At 37.3% G+C, this 22,093-nt stretch overlaps 1 protein-coding gene across 2 annotated transcripts in view; it reads left to right on the top strand.

Moving 5' to 3' along the window:
• Positions 1 to 12,110: 12,110 nt before the first annotated feature.
• atp1a3a (ATPase Na+/K+ transporting subunit alpha 3a) overlaps positions 12,111 to 22,093 on the top strand; it is a 35,887-nt gene continuing 25,904 nt past the window's right edge. The window contains exons 1-2 of one of the 2 annotated variants that reach the window (XM_030146836.1): positions 12,125 to 12,237; positions 12,400 to 12,515. In XM_030146836.1, the coding sequence (XP_030002696.1) occupies positions 12,510 to 12,515 (6 nt within the window). In that variant the 5' untranslated portion in view covers positions 12,125 to 12,237; positions 12,400 to 12,509. Of the gene's footprint in view, positions 12,516 to 22,093 lie in introns of both variants that reach the window. The other variant, XM_030146835.1, reaches the window with a different exon arrangement.

Genomic DNA, 22,093 nt, shown 5'->3' with positions numbered 1-22,093 from the left:
AGTAAAGTCTTTTATTATGATACTGAACCAAGGTACAAACTCCTGTCTCTGTGTCACAACATATTTGTGTTCATAAAAACGTATCATTTAAACATTTTTATTCAATATTGATTACAGTACAAAAGTAGTGCTGAGTCTTTATGGGTTAAGCATCAAGAGAGGTCAAAGGTTGAATGACTTCATTAACTGTTTGTAGTTTAATTTACAGCAGGGCATCATGTTCCATGTATCTCTAAAAAAAACCAACAGGCCTGTTTTTAGTTGTGTTCGTTCTTGTAACAATGACAAGATCTCTTCTCTTCTCTTCTCTTCTCTTCTCTTCTCTTCTCTTCTCTTCTCTTCTCTTCTAAACTGAAAACATATCTGTCTGTCTGTTATTTACAAGCTGTGACTTTCACACTGTACTCTTGATTCCTGGAGTATTTCTCTCACACTGACAACTTTATTCTCCTCTTAGTAACTTTTTTTTTTTTTTTTTAAGGTAATATTACTGGCTACTCATCCGATACGAGCACCATTAGGCCCAAAAGTAGGACATTCACAATTTGGCATTTACAGATTGTATGAGCTAAAGGTTAGAGCTTGTGGCCTGAATCCCCAGACATACTGGGGAAGTCTTGGCAAAGGAAATGAGCAAGTAACACCCTCCACTGCATCCATGAATACCACAGAGATCCCCAGAGAAGGGCACTTAACCCCCATCTGCTCTGCTAAAGCAGCTCAGTGGTGACCAGTATGAAGACTTATACCGGGAAATGGTTGAATCTCTAATATGGAACAGTATTAACCCTTTATCAGGCAAGTGACTGTTTTTGATCATTTCCATATACATTATAAGACAGTGACAGCAACAGTTACAGTGAGGGAACAATCTCAGGTCCAATGTGGTCTACAGGGTCTGTAAGGTCCAATGTGGTCTACAGGGTCTGTAAGATCCAATGTGGTCTATGGGGTCTGTAAGGTCCAATGTGGTCTACAGGGTCTGTAAGGTCCAATGTGGTCTACAGGGTCTGTAAGGTCCAATGTGGTCTACAGGGTCTGTAAGATCCAATGTGGTCTATGGGGTCTGTAAGGTCCAATGTGGTCTACAGGGTCTGTAAAGTTCAGTGTGGTCTACAGGGTCTGGAAGGTCCAATGTGGTCTGCAGGGTCTGGAAGGTCCAATGTGGTCTACGGGGTCTGTAAGGTCCAGTGTAGTCTACTTTTCTGTTTTTGCAGCGCATTTGTGTATTTGCAACACTTTTCGGTTTTTGCAGCATGTTTTTGTATTTGCAACACTTTTCGGTTTTTACAGAGTGTTTCTGTATTTGCTACGTTTTTCTGTTTTTGCAGCGTTTTCGTCTGGCATTTATTTTCTTATATCCAGCACATTCTTTAAATATTCAAGTTGTTTCTGTATATGAAGCGTGTTTGCACTTGTCTGCCACTGTAACTTATGGGCAAGAAACCAAATATGGTAACTTCATTGACCTTGAATTTCTACCTGAAAATGACAAATTTAGAAAAAAACATCCCAAAAGTAATAAAGTCTTATGACCTCCACACACACTGAGGTTTAAATTTACAATTTCAGAGTATTTCTGAGTGACCTCTAAAGGGTTAATAGTGCTTCTATAGATCCCAGGGACTTCATAACCACTAATCACACACTGACCATAAATCAAACCATAAAGCGGTTCATTTACGTCGAGTTGATGTCAAAGTGTGCAGCTGTAATAAGAAACTGTCGTATATCTGCTCTCGTTCTTCCATAAAACCCTGAAGCGGAGCATTGTGGGGTTTTTATGGTGTGTGTTTGTGATAGTTTGTGTGTTTCTGACAGCGCCCGCCTCCCGCTGTGTGATAGACTGGACTCAGCACCACTAAGAAATCAATCCCCAGATCCTTTGTGATTACAAATGAAATGCAGCCCCCATTTGTCTTGGATAGGAACAGTGACAAAGCATTTTTCTTCTGGCATCCATTAGTCTGATTCGTTCTGCGGGACATAATTAAGACGTAATCTGCATCAGCATCGGCGAGGTTCAACCAATTACATCACTACTTTTAATTTATTAATTTATTTATTTATTATTTTATCTTTGTATTTTGCTTTCCTCTGGCTCTGCTTTCATCTCCCTCCACTGAATCACTCTGTTCCCAATTTCCTCAATTTTGTTTTTGTGTCAGCTGGATGATTAGAGCGCCGCAGTTACCTGACAGTTGTTGCTATGGTGACCAGGTCTCTGAAATGTTTTCTTTCCTCTCTTAACAGTATTTCTGCTTTTCTCTCCGGTCTTAAAATACACCCTTTGTTGTTTAACCTTCATGAAAAGATGTACAGAGCCTTTCAGATGCTCTTTTTTTCACGGTTTACATCCCACACGGGGGGAAACTGCCCAGAACACAAACTCTGACAGCGAGGAGGAAGGGGCAAGAAGAGGCAAAGGTGGGTGGTGTACTGGGAAGAATGGAAAACAAACACAAAATGACGTTTCAAGCGGTAATTGTACTTTCTTTGCCTGAAGGTAGTGCATTGTTTTTCAAAGAGCAAGAGATTGTTGCATAAAAATAAACAGCATCTGCTTCTGAGCGTCTTCGTTGCGCTGTTTTATGAAGTAAAAATGAATTCTAGTCTCATTTAAGTTTTGTTAAACACATGTTTTATCCAGTTCAGGGTAGTGAGTGATAAACAACATGTCATCATAATATACAAAAGACTCGCCTTTTTCAACTCACTCCTCCACACACTTATGAAAACTGGAAAAAAAAAACAAAAAAACAACACTCTCACAGCATCCATTTCATGTATGAGCAAAACAATTATTGGCCATTTTACAGAACTGGAGCAAACTGTTACAAAACTAAACAAAAAAAGAAAATTTAAAAGTACATTTAACCAATAAACACCCAGTTATACTTTTGTGGCAGTTCTAAAATAGTTTTTTCTCTATATTTAGCTTTTCTTAAGTGATTTATCACCATTTTTTCTAATATTATCCTCTGCATTTTGTGTTTTTTCAGTGAAAATCAGGTATTTTCCTTTAAGCTTAGATTAAAGTTGAGGGTTATTATATCAGAAAGTGACTTTTTCAGTGAAGAAATCAATAATTGAATGTAAAAACAAGCGTCTACATCCACTGTCATTGATCCAACTCCATGGGTTTTACTGGTGAATCGATGTTGTAGAAGATGACGGTGTTTCCATTAGAGCTGCAACCGATTAATCGACTCAAAGTGATCCAAAAAAATCATTCAACCACAATTCTCCTGAATCAAAGCTTTGTTTCCTCCATTTCTCTGCTGTTAAACATTGGTTCCACTGTTGTGTTTCACACGGACACTTATTGTGACGCACAAAGAAGCTTCAATTCAGAAAAACTGCAATAGAATATTTCCCTTCAATCAATTCCAGTCAATTAATCAAATCCAGAATTTTTGCATTGGCTTCAAGCACCTAATCGATTAATCGGTTGCAGCTCTCGTTTCCATGGTAACTACAGAGCCTCTGAATGTCCAAATGGGTCATATCTGATGACCATGAAAAGATGACAAACTTTATTTTACACCAGTTATTTACATGAATTGATTGGATTAGTGGATCAGCAGATGTGAAACATTTTTGATCAGTAGATGCTTCTGGTTGCCAGCAGCTGTTCGGGTCTTTATGGGTTAAGAATGCAAATACAATACCAGAATCAGAATATTTTATTATTTCCAGGGGGAAATTATTGGGTGTTACAGTCGCTCCATTCAAATGTAATTTAAAAAAAAAAAAAAAAAAAAAAGTAGCAGGAAACAATTTTCAACACAGCAGAAAAGAAAAATATATAAATATATATAAAGCTCTAAACATACACCCTCTATTAAGACACAAAATTACAGCAGCATTTTGTACAATATGTACTAGACAATATATTATCAATATGATAATTAAAGAAATATACATAATAAGTGTGCAAAAATATTGTGTGTAATTACACTGAGACTGTTTGTTCTGATTGTGCAACAGCCTTTAACCCCAAGAAGCCCCAAATAACTAGGACAACCTAAGTATAAGATTAACACAGATAAAACAGAAAACCTTTAACATTAAATTGTTGGAGCGTACTCTAATCTTCTAACATATAATACATTTAAGCAGCTCACAGCGTCAAGATGAGCGCTGTAGTCAAATATGGACTGCCAATGTAACAGGAAAAATGAAAAGCAGATGTTTCACTCATAAAAGTATGTTTTTAATATTTACCAACTTGCATGGGGCTGATCACAAGTATTCAGAGTCTTTATTTAAGAGTAAAAGCACTAATATAACATAGTGGAAATATTTAAAGTCAAAAAGTGTTTCCAGAAAACTATGTATTATCAACAGAATCTTCTTAAATACCTAAAGTAAGAGTAGTTGCAATGTAGTATTCTATTATAAATTGTATTTTTGATTCATTTTACTGCTTATTTAACGAGTAAATTGCATTTTAGTGCTTTAGATGCTGAAGGGTAGTCTAATACTAGTACTAATAATTCCTTTAATGGCTCCTTTCATGAGTCAAGTGCATCTTATCAATTAAAAGCAATAATAAAATGTACAATAAGCAACAAAACAGAAATGAATTTCACAATAACATGTTTAGAACAGCACTGAGTACTTACCTAAAGAGATGGATTTTAAGTTTTTAATTCTGTAATGTTGTCCATTGTGTGGATTTAACCCATAGAGACGCAAACAGCCACCGGTGACACAAACCATCTACAGATATAAACTAGTTAATACCTATTGATCCACTAATCCTATCAATACATGTAAATAATGGGTGTCAAATGCAATTTTCTATCTTTTCATGGTCATCAGATATGACCCATTTGGACGTTCAGAGGTTCTGTAGTTACCATGGAAACACCGTCATCTTCTACAACATTGATTCACCAGTAATACCCATGGAGTTGGATCAGGATGGAGATGCATGTTTTTACATTCAGTTAGCAATATTTTTGCTAAAAAAAAAAAATAAATAAAGTAAATTTTTCGTCATTTGTCTCTGTTTTGATATAATCAACTTTGAATTTGAGTTTTCATGAACATCTATATGATCTGTGTATTAACTATAGGAAAATACATGATTTACACCAAAAAAATGCAAAATACAGAGGATATTGTTACAAAACAAGGTGATAAATCAGTTAAGAAAGGTAGAAATAGAAAAAAAATTCATTTGGGATCTGACACAAATGTAGCGCTGGGTCTTTATGGGGTAAGCAAGAAGAGAGGTCAAAGGTTGAATTACTTCATTAACTATTTGTAGTTTAATTTATATCAGTGCATCATATTCCATGTAACAACTGGGCTGTTTTCAGTTTTGTGACAATACATTTTCCAATGAATCCAAGGTGATTTGTTTAGTTGAAGAAGGAGGAGGATTCTCTACACATTACCTCATCTTTTAGTTCATCATATGGAGGACATCATATTAACCTGAGCTTTGAACAGTGTGTTAATCAGCCAATACACTCATGTAGGAAGTATAACCAAAATAAGACCCATTTTAATTTGTAGAGATGCAGAAATAATTACACATGCTTTTATTGCCTCTTGGGTTGATTATTGCCTTAGAACTTAGCTGGACAATTTTAACCAGAGCAAATACATCTGAATATAACACACCTGTTTTAGCTTCTTTACAATGAATATGTTTGTTTTAGGACTGATTCTCAGAGTTATATTTTACACCCTTAACTCCTATGTGTTATCTGGGATGCTCATGCAGTGGTTTTCTGTTCATCCCAGAATCCAGGTTGAAAACTAAAGCAGACCCAAAGCTCTGGAATGATCTGCCTGAGGAAACCAGGTTGTCTGAGTCACTGTCTATTTTTAAATCTCCTCTTAAGAAATACCTTTTTTTTTTCTTTTGAAGACGCTTGATTACTTTGCTATGTGTTTAATTTTATTATCAATTGTTATTTATTTTTTACAAATTATTTTATTACCTTTAGCATCATATTATAATTGTTATCATTATCATTGGTAGTTGTAGAAGTAGTATAGGTAGTAGTACTACTGATAGTAGAGGTGGTAGTAGTAGCAGTAGAGGCAATTGTAGAAGTAGTAGGAGAGGTAATTGTAATAGTGGTTGTAAAGGCTATAATAGGGGAGATAGTGGTGGTAGAAGTAGTAGTAAAGGGGATAGTAGTGATAGTAGTATAAGTATCAGAAACATTCAAAATGAACACATTTAGAGACATGTGCTTTCATTTAAACTTAATTCTAAAATTTAACTAAAGCCATCAGATCAATATTCTGGAGTAAAAAGTACCATATTTGCCTGAGATGCATATATTGTATGAGAGTAGGGCTGCACGATTTTGGCCAAAAATAAAATTCAGATTTTTTTCCTCTAAAAACTCAAGTTTTGACTTCGATTCGGGTTGGTGGTGATGTTTTAGTTGGCATGTTGTTTTCATGTGCAGCCTACAATGCAACGCACTGCTCCCACTCTGGTGTGTGATGATGTTTGAGGGGCTGAAACAAGCTGGTTGTGCTGCTGTCTTTAACTGATACCACCTTGGAGTGAGGAATGGTTTGGTCTTCATCAGAAACTTCGAAGCCAATTCCACATAACTGAATTGCTCTTGCTATTTCTAGCCACGAACTTCTCACTCTCCTTAGCAAACGTCATTTTTGTACTGGCGTGTGGAGACCAAAGACTGTGGAGACCGCTGTCACAGTTAGGAGGAGGAGCCTACAGTAACCCAGAGGAGGAGCCTACAGTAGCCTGGAGGCGGAGACACTAGAGAGATGAAATTTGATTTGACGATTACCCAATTTCGATTTAAAATCAATTAATCGCGAGGCCCTATATGAGAGTATAAAGTATGTCAAAATTGGAATTGTTCAAGTTATGTCAGGTACTTTAAGGTCATACTGCAGTAACTTATCCTTCTTGTTTTATTCGTATTATACAGGAGTGTCAGACTCATTTTAGTTCAGGGGCCACATTAAGCCACATTTGATCTGAAGTGGGCCAGACCAGTGAAATAATAACATAATTATATGTTAATAATGTCAACTCCAAACTTTCCTCTATGTTTTGGAGTGAAAAAACTTAAATTATGCGATGAAAATGTTTACATCAACCAACTATCCTTTAAAACAATGTAAATGATATGAACAAACTGAAAATTCTTGAGAAAACCAAGTCCAATTTTAACAATATTATGTCTCAGTTTATCATTTACACATGTAAGTTACAATTTACAGATCACAGTGGATCTACAAATACACAAAACATTTAATAACAGGCAGAATATTGGAAAATTTCAGACATTTCAAAATGTTCATATTTGTTCAGGTTATTTGTGTTTTTGTGAAATGATAGTTTGTTTTAGTGTAAATACAGTATAATGACATGACAATGTTTACTTTTACAAAGAGAAAAATATGGAGTTGTGAGTATTTATAGGTTATTATGATAGTATTTTACTGATCCGACCCACTTGATGTTAAATTGGTCTGTACGTGGAACTTGAACTAAAATCATTGATATTTTCAGTGTAATTTTTACATTTTACAAATTCATGCCTGGGGCCAGACTGGACCCTTGTTTGGCGGGCCAGATTTGGCCCCCGGGCCGCATGTTTGAGACCTCTGTTGTTATACCTTATGTACTGAATAATAAATAAATATTAGATGGACTTTTTCCAGATTCTTATCATTCCTTCTGACTTTTCAGCAGAATTTGTATGTATTAACTATTTTTTCAGCCCAGTTTTTGCCAGTTTTGCAGAAAAAAAAAAAAAAATCTTGATGGATGTTGCATGCTGGAGGGATGACAAAGCAATGAAGAAACCAGGCCATACTTCAATTATAATGGAGGGGAATATTGATCCCATCTGGACACAGTGGGTGCAGAGAGCAGAGACCCAGACGCACCGGCATGTACTCCAAACCAGTCTCCCCGGCATTCACAGACAAACATTTGCATAGCAACACATACATTTGCTCTAACAACCAAGCATGTGCACGCGCTCTCTCATTTACTGCCCTTTTCCTCATGCGTTATACAACTCCGCTCCCCCTCCATTCATTTGCACAGTGTTTGCGGGTGAATCACCTCAGTCCGGGTGGGATCATCCTATGGCAGCTGCACAGTATTCATAGCCTCCTGCTCCATTTGAAGTCTAAAAACAGCAGTGTAATTGTCTAATCTTTCACAGCAGGTGATGCATACAGAAATAAAGCATGTCAGGCTGCAGCTTTTGCTCTGATCAGCCATGAATATCACATTGTTTCCATGTGATATCTGTTGTCACTCAATGCTGCGTGTTCTGTGTGTCTTGGCCAGAGTTTTCCTTCCCCGTGTCAGCGCAGGGTAAGCTGTGTTTAGACCTCTGTGATTCCAGGGAAAGAATAGGCTTGTTTTTTTGTCTTTCTCCTTGTTAATCCCATTATCTGTGTTCTTTCTCTGTGGTTATTATCTTCTCTTTCCCTTTTATTCTCATCAGTTCTTATGACTAACATCACTGACTCTGTTCTCTGTGTTCTTTTGTTAAATCTAAAATACCAATTACTGGGATATTTGCTGTACCGCTGTCCTAAACAACAACAACAACAACAATAATAACACAGACCTAATCTGACATTTAGAGAATAGTCTGTACCAATGTCTTTTCCCCTGATACCTTCAGTGATGCAGATGTGGCTGTGAAACATTTCTGTTCTTTATCAAAACAAAAAAGCTGCTGGATGTAAATGTGTACATGCGACTCAGATGAATTTAATTCCCCTCTAAATGTCAGAGGGGGTTTCAGAGAGTAGAGCCGGCTGCTGCCCCACACCCAGATGGGGCACAAACAACCCAGCTCAATGATTTTTGTAATATTATTACATTTTACTCGCATGAATATTCTTAAATTTGATTCATGACAAAGTAATACAATCAGTAACACATAGTCATATCCTCATCATTCATTCTTTAGGTCAATGTAGCATATAATCATATTTGGAGAGGTTTTAATTAGGTATATATTGATCCAAACCACATGTTTTTGGACTTGTACAATAAATATCTAGTATCTTGTGTCTATAGTGTACATGTACAATAAATATCTAGTATCTTGTGTCTCTAGTATACATGTACAGGTGGACAGATGTAGATGGTGGTGGGTCAGAAGGTGCCAAAACATGTAATGCTAGGACACCGTTCAACAGTTTATTCATGCCTTTTGGGCTTTTTTTTAATGGTTTGGCATTATTTTTTTTTTATTTTTTTTTTGTAGCCCCCAGACTCTGGACTGACCTGCCCCTGTCCCTCCGTATTGTCGACTCTTTGGATCTTTTAAAAAGCAGCTCAAGACATTGTTATTTAGGAAAGCTTTTGGTTGATGGATTTCTCCTTTTTATTTATTTTACAAAATTATTCTTATGTTGTTTAATTGCACCCATTTTATGTACAGAACTTTGTGATTTTTTTTTTATCTGTGAAAAGCGCTTTAAAAATAAACTTTACTTGCTCACTATTTTTATTTAATATTCTTATATTTATATAATCTGTAGTTTCTTCTTATTTTTTGCATTTTTAGCTTAATATGCTTGAAATGCTTAAAGCAGAAGTGAGAACATTATGGTCATGATGGTAAGTATTTTCAAGTCAAATTAATTTATATAAATATTAAAATCCTATTGAAAACAACAGATGTCAAGCAAAAACAGTGACATCAGAAACACTGATTAGATCAAATATTTAAGTAATGAAAATCCATGGATTCATTTTAACACAAAATAAAATATATACACAATAAAAACCATAAAAAGAGAGGCAGAAAGGAGAAATTAACCCATAAAGACCCAAACAGCCACTGGTGACCAAAACCATCGAATGATGTAAAATGTTTAACACCAGTTTATCCAGGAATTCTATTAATACTTGTAAATAACTGGTGTAAAATGCAGTTTGTCATCTATTCATGGTCATCAGATATGATTCATTTGGATGTGCAGAGGCTCCGTAGTTACCACGGAAACACCATTATCTTCTACAGCATTGATTCATTCACCCATGGAGTTGGATCAACAACAGTGAATGGACACACTGGGTTTATGTTCAGTTAATGATATATTTTACTAAAAAAGTCACTTTTTCTAAAATTTTCTCTGTTTTTGATATAATAACCCTCAACTTTAATCTGACATTTTATGAGTGTTTTCATGATCAGTAATTAAATACAGGAAAATACCTGATTTATACAGATAAAATGCAAAAGACAAAGGATAATATTGTCGGCTTCCTGATAAAACCTGCTATATGACTTTTGGCAAATTTTACAGGAGAAACAAAAAACTGTTTATATAACAGGAAATTGAAATATGACCAAAAAAAATCTGTTCCTTTAATGTTGCTACTTATGATGGAATGTAAACAACTTTCACAGGAGACTGAAATTTGAAGCTATAATAGGGGGGATAGCAGGTTTTTATTCCCAACCAAAAATGTCACTTACACTGTAAGACCGGATAGTTGAGTTTACTTAAAAAAATCTCAGGTAACTCGTTGCCTAAAAAAATTTAAGTAATGAGTAATGAAAACTTGAGTGTATTAAACTTAAATGCTTGATTTGAATGGAATTGCTATTTTAAGTACAACACATTAAATGCCAAGTTAATTTAACTTAAAATTTTTTGCAATGTCACTTGCTAGGTTTAATTGTTAAACTTCATATCAGGTCATTTACTCTATTCAAAGTTGATTTAAATTAAATGCTTTTGTAACGCAAAGTGCTTTAAAAGATTATTTAACTTAATATATTGTTGAATGAATGGACATCACAACAATATTGTGTAACGGAATAGAAAGTGCTTGAACCAGTTATAGATAAACAGGAAACCTATTGTTCTTCCTATGGCTCTGACTCATGGTGCGGCTCCACAAAAATACAAATACAAAAACAAACACAAAAAGGCCAATAAACATTGGCATACACACATTAAGTCAAAATTCACAGTAACACCACAACCCCGCTGAACCCCTGCACATAAAAATAACACACTTTCAACAACATGCCCAATACCCACAATGCAATGCGGAGATAAAAAAAGGTGTGGTCATGACTAAAACTTAGTAATTTAAATCCATTCAACTTAAACTTTTTTGTACTTTCGACTATGCCTACAAATTAGTAGAATATACTGAACATTTTATAGTAATGTCATAACACTTAAATCATGTAAGTACATAGTAATTAACCCTTTCATGCATACTGGTCACTCCAGTGGTCATCTGTTCTATAGCTGTTCTCTTGTATATTCATGGATTTTGTTGTTCTTTTCATTGTTGTTGTTTTGTTGTTTTGTTTTGTTTTGTTTTTTTACACATATCTTTATTAAAGTTTTAAGACACTATATATCTTTTCTGACATGAACTGGTAACCTTATGTAGATCTCTCCTGAGCATAAACCCCCAGAATCACAAGCTCTCCCCATAGTTTTCACACCATTTATCACTAAATTCACGTTTCTGTGCGTCAAAAATTAAACGTGTGGTGTCCTGCTGAGTGGACATTTTTGCAACTTAATGAAAAATAGGTTCATAAGAGTTTTTTTTTTTCATTATTTTTTGATGTATTTTTGAAATTTTTTAAATTATTATTATTTTTTTATTTATTTATTTTTCAGAAGAAATTTTTCAATTGCATTGTTTTTTTCATGCCTAAAGAGGAATAAAAACTCTCAGGAAAAAATTTTGATTGAGGTTCTTATAATTCGTGCATGAAAGGGTTAAAGCATTTTTGTGAATGCCACTTCTGGGCTTACAGTGTAGCAGGTTTTATCGGGAAGCCGACGATATATAAGAAAGGTTAGATATAGATATAGAGAAAATTTCACTGGGGAACTGACATAAAAGAAGCACTGGGTCTTTGTGAGTTAATGGCAAATTAAGACTGAAAATGTTCTGTTTCCTTGTCTTTCTATTACAATTCTACACAAATTGAACCCGTATCACTGAAGCCTTACCTCGACCTATTTGTTCCTTCAATCCGCGGAGGAAAACAACTAGGGAATCCTGAGTGTCGCGGTGGCCTGAGCGCAGCCGCGGAGGGACACAGCATCCGGAGAAGAAGCCTGCCGTCCGGCTCTACTTTCCACCGGCATCATTTGCGCCTTACCGGAGACAGGTTGGTGAACGGTCACCAACGGCTGCGCCTACTTTTACATTTTATGCCGAAAAAGGGCCTTTTCATTTTCATGTGAACGGGGTGCAGCTTTGCCGAGGTGTTTGATGTAACGTTGCCTTGTCAAGTTACCGTCTGCCCGTTCGTATTCCAACAAAAAAATGCTATTTTAGGCTGTTATGTTAGCTAGTTACTGGGTTCTTTTTGTCATCAGAGCATTAGCTGTCAACTGAAGGGAGGCTTTTTTTCTTCTCATTACCAGACAAAAAAACTGTTTTCTGCCCCGTCTCCCCGCCTTAAAGCCAGCTGTTCTGGTTAAATCAAGCCTAAAAGCAGTTCATCTTCTGAGGAGACCCGACTGACTGCGCCGAAATGGGGGTAAGAGCCGCATTTGCTGACATGTCCTCGGCTAATATGTTGTAAAATGCCGCTTGTGTTAAAGTTAGCTTAGTCTGTGTGTCCTTTAACGAAAGGGTTAAAGTGCATGGAGGCACAGGCATGATGTTAGAATGACATTGAACACGGAGGGAAATGCACCTAAGCTAGCTCCAACATTATGTCAGATATTCAAATCGCTAAATGTGGTGCTCATTTGCGGATAAACGGATCCAACTTTAATTACTGTCACAAAATCATTACGTTATCAGTCATTTTTAGGGCATTTCTGACATGAAATCAACGTCTCGGTCTTTATTATAACGTCCCAGATTAACGGATAATACACGGGATGCTCACCGCCAGGACTCTGTCTTTTCCACATGCGCCAGATTTGTGAGTCAATCCTCCGCATCAACCGGTGCGACAGAACCGGTGCAGGGTGGTAACGTGTCGACGTTACAGTAACGATCCACATTTAGTTTTTTTATGCAGTGTTTTTTTTTTTTTTTTTACTGCTCCCACCTAAATACCAAACCTTAAAGCTTTGCCGTCAGCCTATATGCGCATATTGCCTGCACACATCTGCAGATTGTGCGTAATTTTCCTGTTATTAATCCAAATACCGGTGTAATCTAATGGATCTAATGGATACTCTCCCACATTTAATGACTCATCAGACAAAAAGGACGCCTAACATCATCTGTATTTGCTTTTATTTAATCACACACACACATGAAACGCTTGATTGTTGCGTGCACTTTTGGGCATCTTAGGAGTTTTTTCAGCATTTTGACGCTGTAACGTTAAAGTAACGTAACGTATACTTTTACCAAATCAGCAAATGGGCCTAATAATTACATCGTCATTTATTTTAAGTCAAACCACGAGCCTAAACCGTGAATAGCTTTAATGTTTTAAATGGTGTCGGAGTGGTGAAATGTACGCGATGATGAGGCACCGGTTGCAGAAAACCAGACTGCACTGTCGAACATCTGGATCCGCTGCAGACCATTGAGGAAATTCACAGCTCTTAAATATATGATTAGTAGGACTGGCTGATGGCATACGCACAGGAGTCAGATATGAAATGGTCTGTGAATAATTTGCAGGTGGAACGCGCTTTAACGCATGGAAATACGTAAACTACTGGTACTGAAAACCGCAGCCCGGACTGCGGAATATCATGTCATTCCTCCAAGTATGACTGCAGTAACTCCGGAATCGTCACATACAACGGCTGCAGCTGTGTCTTGTCAGTTAATCGGACACGTAGAAGCCCCGTTAGAACAAGAAACCTGTTAATTTATCATTTTTAGACCACGAGGACGCGATGTAACAAAATCCTGATCCGTGCAGGGGTGGGGGCTGGGATGCAAAACCGTCAAGACTGTGTGGTTTTTTTTTTTTTGGGTTTTTTTTTTTTTCTGCTCTTCTTTTTCGCCGACCATTTGGTGCATTTTCATGGAAACATTACATAATTCGACGGTGACTCTTGTTGCTGTCATTGACGGTGGATGTGGATTCTGTGTTGGTGTGGATGTCAAATGGTCAAAGACAGATGCGTCAAAATGGTTCTTCAGCAGTGGTGCGACCCCCCCCCCCCTTCCCATCCCCATCCTACTCATCCTCCCCACTCCACTTGCTCCTAAAAATGTCATGGATGGGCCCCAGAGGAGGGTCCTGTCACTGAGGGTAGACACAGTAAACACCTCCACCGCCCGGTTTTACCCCTGGAGTCTCAGGAACATCACTGATCTGACAGGTCATGAAGGACATCCTGTTCTGGCCTCTAATTTTAGCCCAAATGATGTTATTCCCACTGATAAATCATGCTCCTGTGCTAATATCTTTAATAAATATAGTGATCTCAATCTTACAACTCCATTTTTAATATAATTTTCTAAATTCATACTCATAGTCAAGACAACTAAAGTTTTATCTGCGTGTCTTAGCATTGTGCTAACATGAGCTGCAGCTCTCTTTGGTGTCATTGTACGTTCCTTCTGATGTGGCAGGATGGGAAGTAGTTTCTCCTCTGCTGCATGTCTGTGTTTGAGGGGGTTGGGTTATGAGAGCATTCAGGCCGAGTCGTAGAAATGGTGCCGGCCGCTCTGTCATGGTTTGTGATGCTGTCCACTACATAGCCAGAGGGGGAAACCACTCACAGCTCGGGCTGCTGCACCAAAGAGAGGACGAGGGTGGAGGGAGAGTGGAAACTCCCATGTTCAGGCTGTGGTTTGTCATCAGGACGGGAGGGATGAAGGGAGAGCAGATTTGGGTGAAATAGGCGGGGGAGGGGAAGACCAGAGGGAGGCAACTGGGGCTATTTGATCCGGGCCAATTGATTGATCAGGACTGAAGCTACAAAAGGAAACAGTGGGTTTTTTTGGTGAAGGCATGGAAAAAGCAGGGATTAAACGAAGGTCAGCTGTCAGCCTTACAGGGAAGAAGTCATGTTTGGACAAAAACTGCCTGAGAGCTGTTGAGTGACACGAATAAGGGAGAGAAAGTGACGTCTTAGTGGTGAGTCACCTTGAGAAGGGTGAACACAGGGAAGGATGGAGGAATGCAGGAAGCCATACTGGGATACCGGCTGCTCGTGTGCACTGAGAGTAAGGAGGGAATGGCAGTGCAGTGTGAAGAGAAGAATGTGTGGATGAGTTCTGAGATAGATGGAGAAAAAGAGGGATGCACAAGAATGAATGCATCTGCAGTTGGCCCATAATGCACTTGGTGCGGAAGCGTCACAAAGGCAGCCAATCACTGCAGAGGACTGATGGTGTGTGTGTGTGTGTGTGTGTCAGCTCACTTATCAAACCCACTCCAGTTCATGGTGTCTAATCCATACATGATGATGCTCTCCACATTATGAGCTCTCTTCATCATAGAGGCTCCATTTCAGTCTTAGTAATAATTGCCTATATTGTGTCTGAACTACAGCTGCAACATGGTTGAAACATGTTATGAAATAGCTCTAGTCACACCCATTTAATATGATTAGAAACAGAAGAAGCTCTTCTGTTTTTGAGCATCTTGTACTGCTCACTGTACTGTATCTGCAAATTAATAATCTTGAGGATTTAAAAAAAAAATTATGTCCGTTTAATGTAATGTTAATTTTAAAATCAGTTATGTTCAAAATTGAACTTCACGGTGAAGACTTATTAAATTATTTGAAATGCATATTTCTTCCCAAACCTGTGTCAGTAAATCCATAATGAGTGTATCATGATTAGAGTAATTATTTTGCATATATAATTGCCTTAATCATTGCCTTTCACCTGAACAAAAACAGTTCAATGAATTGTTTTTCAACATTTGACTGGTATTCTTTTACTGACATCATCATAATGCACTTCATGCTTCTTTTGCAACTTTTTTTTTTTCAACCATGACTGGAGCAACACATTCACAAATACTTTATTGTGAGAACCAAGCAGGTTGCATTTTTAATTTGTCTTGCAATTCAGGCATTTTTCACAATTTTTAGAACGCAAAATCTTGATTAATTGAATGAATTCAACATATTGCCCAGCCTTACTTATTTCTGTTGTAAATACGCTTACTCTACTTTACTACAGGAGTGGCATAAACAGATAAAATTATAACATGATAATATTGTTAATGGCAATTTGAATTTCAATATCATGACAGTCTTAAGTACAACTTAGTGATAAATGATAGTGATGATTTAAGGATAAGATTAAAATGTTGGTAATGATAAAATGTTCAATAGTGACTGAATATTTCAATGTTTTTATATGCAAAGTTGAGCTGTGAGAATAATCATTCTTCGGAACAGTTAATCAGATCTCTTAATAATGCAACTGCACACAAATGATTATTTAACTGGTGTTTTGTTCAGTTGTAACATCACTATTATAGTAAAAAGTGGCTGAAAAACCACATCAGGAGTGTCACTTATCTGAGTCATATGTTATCTTATATATCAGATAGAAGATCATGACTTGTTTGGTGTTTTCAAATCTCACATAAGCCAGAAAAATTGTAGCATATGCAAAAAAAAAAAAAAAAAAAAAAAAAAAACCCTCAATCCTCGCCTAGTAAATGGAGTAATATGCTATCATTCAATCAGATGGACAAACATTATAACTAAGTCATTAACCCAGAAGGACGCAGTGTGACATTTGTTTCAGTTTCCAAATGAATTTTTCTCTGTATTTAACCATCCTTAAAAGATTTATCACCATTTATTGTAATATTATCTTCTGTATTTTGTGTGTTGTTTTGTTTTGTTTTTTTTTGTGTGTGTAAATCATGTATTTTCTTATCTTCATCATAAAAGCTCAGAGTAAAGTTAAGGGTTATTATATATTAAAAAAAATTGAGAAAACTGAAGAAAAAGGGTCTTTTTCAGCAAATCTCTCATTAACTAAACTTAAACCCAGTGTGTCCATCCACTGTCAGTAATCAAACTCCATGGTTTTTACTGGTGAATCAATGTTGTAGAAGATGACTGTGTTTCCATGGTAACTACAGAGCCTCTCAACATCCAAATGGGTCATATCTGATGACCATAAAAAGACAACAAACTGCATTTTACACCAAGTATTTACATGTATTGATAGAATTAGTGGAGCAACAGGTATTAAACAGTTTAGATCAGTAGATGGTTTTGGTCAGTGGTGGATGTTTGGGTCTTTATGGGTTAAATACACACAACATTTGACTAATTATTGTTTTCTCTTTTCGTTTCATTCGAGCAAATAAAAGCTTCTATCTTAAATGTAACATTTCCTCTTGGCCTCTTTGAAGTGAACAGTTCCTGTCAGTCCATTTTAACTCAAATAAAACTGAATCTCAGAGTAAAACATTTCCTTTTGTTTTATTTTTGGTCATGCTCAGTTGCATAATCGTTCCAGTCTGTCTATTTCCTCAGTATTGACTGTTAACCTCGTGGACCTACGTGTTTTCCATCTGTTTGTACCAGTGAGTAAATAGTACAGATCCATACTACTGATCAGGGATTTCCAATACCACTACCTTTCTTCACTGGTCAGGGCAGTGTGCATTTCCTGTAGTGAAATCTGAGGTCACTTTGACATCACATCCTGTTTGCATTGATTGCACGGGGTGACCGATAATTAGTGACTCTTTTCCAAAATGCAGTGAACATAGAAAGACTAAGAGTAGCACCCTGATGGTTAGAAAGCAGAAACACAGCCTGGACTTCACAGTTACGTAGCACACCTTCACAATAAGCACGCCATTAAAAATCAAACACCACTCTTTCCTTACAATTGACTTTAATCAGTTAAATGGACCCAGTGGATTGGTTGTTGCTAGGAAACCTTTAAATCCCCATCTAACAACGCGCTGCAAGTAGATGCTGTCAATCTGATTTTGTCAAACACTGCCATTTTCTATCACACTCTATTCAGACACACAGCTCTGCAGGAGGTGTTGCACTGCTAAATGGTGGGCAACAGCACAAAACCCGCTCATCTGCTTTAATAATAAATAAATAAATAAAGTAGGCTTGGCAGTTACAGCGGTAAAACATTTTACAGAATTAAATAAAATATAAATGAGTCTGATCGCTCATCCCCCTATGGCTTTCATCTCAATGCATCAACAAATGTACCAATTTAAAGAGTAAAAGCAGCATCATGTCACAGTAGAAGTACGTCTGTCTCCTCTTGATTACATCTAAACCTCAGTGCAGATGAGTAGATCAGAGAAGCAGATGGGCAGCCTGGAGGGAGGAGAATGTAAACAAAGTGGGATGGTGGAGGGAGGGAGGAAGGGGGGGTAGGTGGGTGGATGATGGAGGACCCCTCTAACTCTGAGAGTGTGTGTGTGCATGGCAGTCAGTCCATCAGTATTTTCTAGGTCGGTCAGTCCACTGATCTGTGTGATAATCCATTTCTTTGTGTGTGTGTGTGTGTGTGTGTGTGTGTGTGTGTGTGTGTGTGTGTGTGTGTGTGTGTGTGTGTGGATGCAGTGATCTCAGCTCCACTGGAGTGAGATGCTCCATTCAAAAAATCTGACAAAGACACAACCTGATCGAAAATGACACATTTTCTTTTTCTAAACGGTGCTATTCTCTTGTAACTGATATTTGAGGAAGCTCTTCCAGTATGGATGGGAAACCCTGACCAAACACTAACAGGATGTAGATAAAAATGTTAGGTCTCCTGATCAAATCAAATCAAATTTTATTTAGATCGCGCCACATCATAACAAAAGTTATCTCATGACACTGCATATAGAAGTGGTCGAAACCAGACTCTCAGAATCCTCCAGGAACAAACACTTGTGACTAGTGAGATCTGATCTGCTTCCTTTGAATGAATGAGTATTTTCCTTCTACTTCTAGTCCATGTTTAGAAAAATATTATACTGTTTACTCCACAATCATTACAAATAACTGTAGTGACAACTTTCATATTATTAATATAAAATAAAAAATCTAATAGTATTATAGATTAGTTACCCCAGAGTCTGCACAGCAATTAGAATAAGCCCCAGCATTAATCCCAGAGGATCACATTAATGCATTGATAATTATAATCCAGTATATTATTACTCTGTTATAACCCATGTAAAAGGCCATTCTGCAGTTCAACTTTTGGTAATTTAAGTATTTTGATGCTAACACCTTTTTATTTATGAACAATTTACTTTAACAGTGTTGCTTTTACTCAAGTTAAATATCTGACGTCCTCAGCCGCTGCTGATCATTAACTTAAATGTATTAAAATATGAAAATAAATTGGAAAATATAGTGTATCTCAGGGATGTTAATCATCACAGTTAATGTCTCCATGTGTAGAAATGATTTTACCACAGTACTTGAAATAATTCGTATAAATGCATAAACATCTGTATCCTGATCTGCACATTTTATCCAGCGTTTTAAAGTATTATATGGTACCAACTGCATTTATAGTTAAAACTATGATGTGCTGCTAAAATGTATGTGAGATATCTGCGATTCATTTGGCCAGTGATTTCCGCAGATTAAAGAATGGCTTAGCCGGGTTTCCTCAGACCTGTGGCCCCTGAGCAACGGGCCAGGCCGGATACACTATTCCATCAGATATAACGGACGACAATCTGTTGTGTAGCTCAGCAGAGAACATCTGGAGACTGAAGCCCCACCTCAGGTTTTACAGCCTCTAACTAAACACTGAGCACATGTTGTGTACTCGAACAGAGGAGGTAATTTATGCATGAAAACGAACGCCGAACTCAACACATGTCACTGTGTTGCATATGGTCTGTAGAGTAGTATTTATGGAAGTTAGTGCACACAGAAGTGGAATAAACCACCTGGGATGCAGTTTAGATGATTGTTATTTTAGGCAAGAAAAATTCAGAAAGTACCAAAACTGTTGGTATAAACAGAGGATTTCCTTTCAGTTTCCAGTAGTAGCAATGAGCAATTTACCTCAGTGACGGGGGACTCCCACTATCTTTTATGAATAATTTTTTATCCCCAGTGAGTAGGGATGCAAGATTTTAGCCAAAAATAATATCCCGATTTTTTTTTTTTCCTCTAAAAACTCGAATTTCCATTTCTGAGTAAAATTACAAAAAAACAACAGAAGTCGGCATGTCATTTTCATTTGCAGCCCACAATGCAACGTACTGCTCCCACTCTGGCGTGTGATGATGTTTGAGGTGCTGAAATAAGTAGGTTGTGCTGTGGTCTTTGACTGGTACCGCCTTCAGGCAGTTTGCAACGAAGAATGATTTGGTCTTCATCGGAAGCTTCGAAGCTGTACCAGTTCCACACAACCGACTTGCTCTTGCTATTTTTAGCCACAAACTTCTCACTCTCCTTAGCAAATGCCATTTGTGTACTGGTGTGTGGAGACCAAAGACTGTTGGGAGGAGGAGCCCACGGTAGCATGGAGGCACGCGGCCCGAAGACACGAGAGAGATGAAATTCGATTGGATGATTACCCTTTTTTAAACGTCGTCCTAATTAAATAATCCGATTTTGATTTAAAATTGATCAATTATGCAGTCCTACCAGTGAGGATAACATTTAACCCCCTTTTAGTGATAAAAGCTGCAGTGCTTAACATAATTGAGCCAAATGTCCGTAGTTTCCTTGCGGTGTTTTCTAAATAAAATGGTCAGACAGAATAAAAGAAATTGAACCACCTCTTGGACGTGGTTTTTAGGTTGCAGACTTTGACTAATGACAGATCTTTTCAGACAGCGGGGGGTTAAATACGGGATAAACACACAATTTCTGATCATTGTTCAGACTTGACCTTACTGCTCTACTCAATGACTAAACACAGACACTTGGAAAAATGGCTCTCTGTTTACCACAACGACGTTAAATGTCAGAGTCATCAATATTTATATTGAGTCTATTGATTTAGACTGAGGAAAGAACTCAAATTCTGGCATTTTTACCTGTATGTCAGGTCCTGCAGCTTTAATGTCACTCCACTAATAGACCATAAAATGCCTAAATTTAAAGAAGAAGCTGTAAAATTATAAATTACTTTGATAGTCAGTACGTCTGTTACACATCATATGGTTTAGCAGCTTGGATGGTGTCACTGTCCATGGTCCTGAAAAGGGGATTTGATTCTGTCCTGTTAAGCCAGAACACAATCTTTTGTTTTGGTGTGAGCATATCTTCTACATGTGAAAAGGTCAAGGCATGGCAGGGGAAGTATTATTGTACTTGATGAATTTAAGTAGATTTAAGTATTCTTGCTAGTGTAGTGGTTAATGTTCATAAATGTTCTATAAATGTAACTTTAACATCTCTAGGAAATAGCCCTAAACTGCTTTAATAGCCCTAAACTGCTTTTGCCCTAAACTGCTCATCGTTTGATCAGATTTTTTTTCTACAAATAGCGCTATGCAGTATAAGTGTTAAACTGCACGACAGAAGTACAAATTGGATTGTAACTTTGCACCAGTTTGTGATTTGTAGCGGCATTAGTTCACTTTATAGTGCCTCAGTGAATTGATAAATCTGAAGACGCTGAAGGGTCTGTCTGTGGTTAAGTAGATGACCTCGGTCGTCACCTGAATCAGAAGCCTGAGTAGACTTTGAACAGGACCAGAAAATGTCTAGAATAATAATAGAGCTGCTCATGTCAGAGCCGTTGTGTGGATGTCAAACTGAGGTGACAGGGACAGGATTTACCCTGGTCTGAGGTGTTACCGGATCAGGATGTCCAACTCTGTAAAACTGTGAAACCAAAGGAAACTTCAACAAATATAAAGATTAAAGTACATATAAGTTGACATCCTGGAGCTAGAAGTGTTATTTTACATCTCACAAACAGGAAGTGAAAATGATTTCTCTCTCTTTTTCCTATTGATGGCCTTATGTTAGTTTATGTAAAAGTACAGATGAAATCCAGATGTTTTTGTAAAGTACAGTACGTAGGTGAATGTAGATGAACGAAAGAGAGAAAAACAGAGAGAGTGATGGAGAGGGATTATTATTGTTCAGTGGGTTAATCTGTCCGTGTAGTAAACAGCAGTAATCTGATGGCGTGTTGGACGAGACTGCCCGGGGAACACTGCACCCCCTGACAGATGGCAACGCACACTCACACAGGCACACAAAAAAT

The sequence above is a fragment of the Sphaeramia orbicularis genome, chromosome 11, assembly GCF_902148855.1.
Source record: "Sphaeramia orbicularis chromosome 11, fSphaOr1.1, whole genome shotgun sequence".
Lineage (NCBI taxonomy): Eukaryota > Metazoa > Chordata > Actinopteri > Kurtiformes > Apogonidae > Sphaeramia > Sphaeramia orbicularis.
This window is presented reverse-complemented; position numbering and strand designations above follow the sequence as displayed.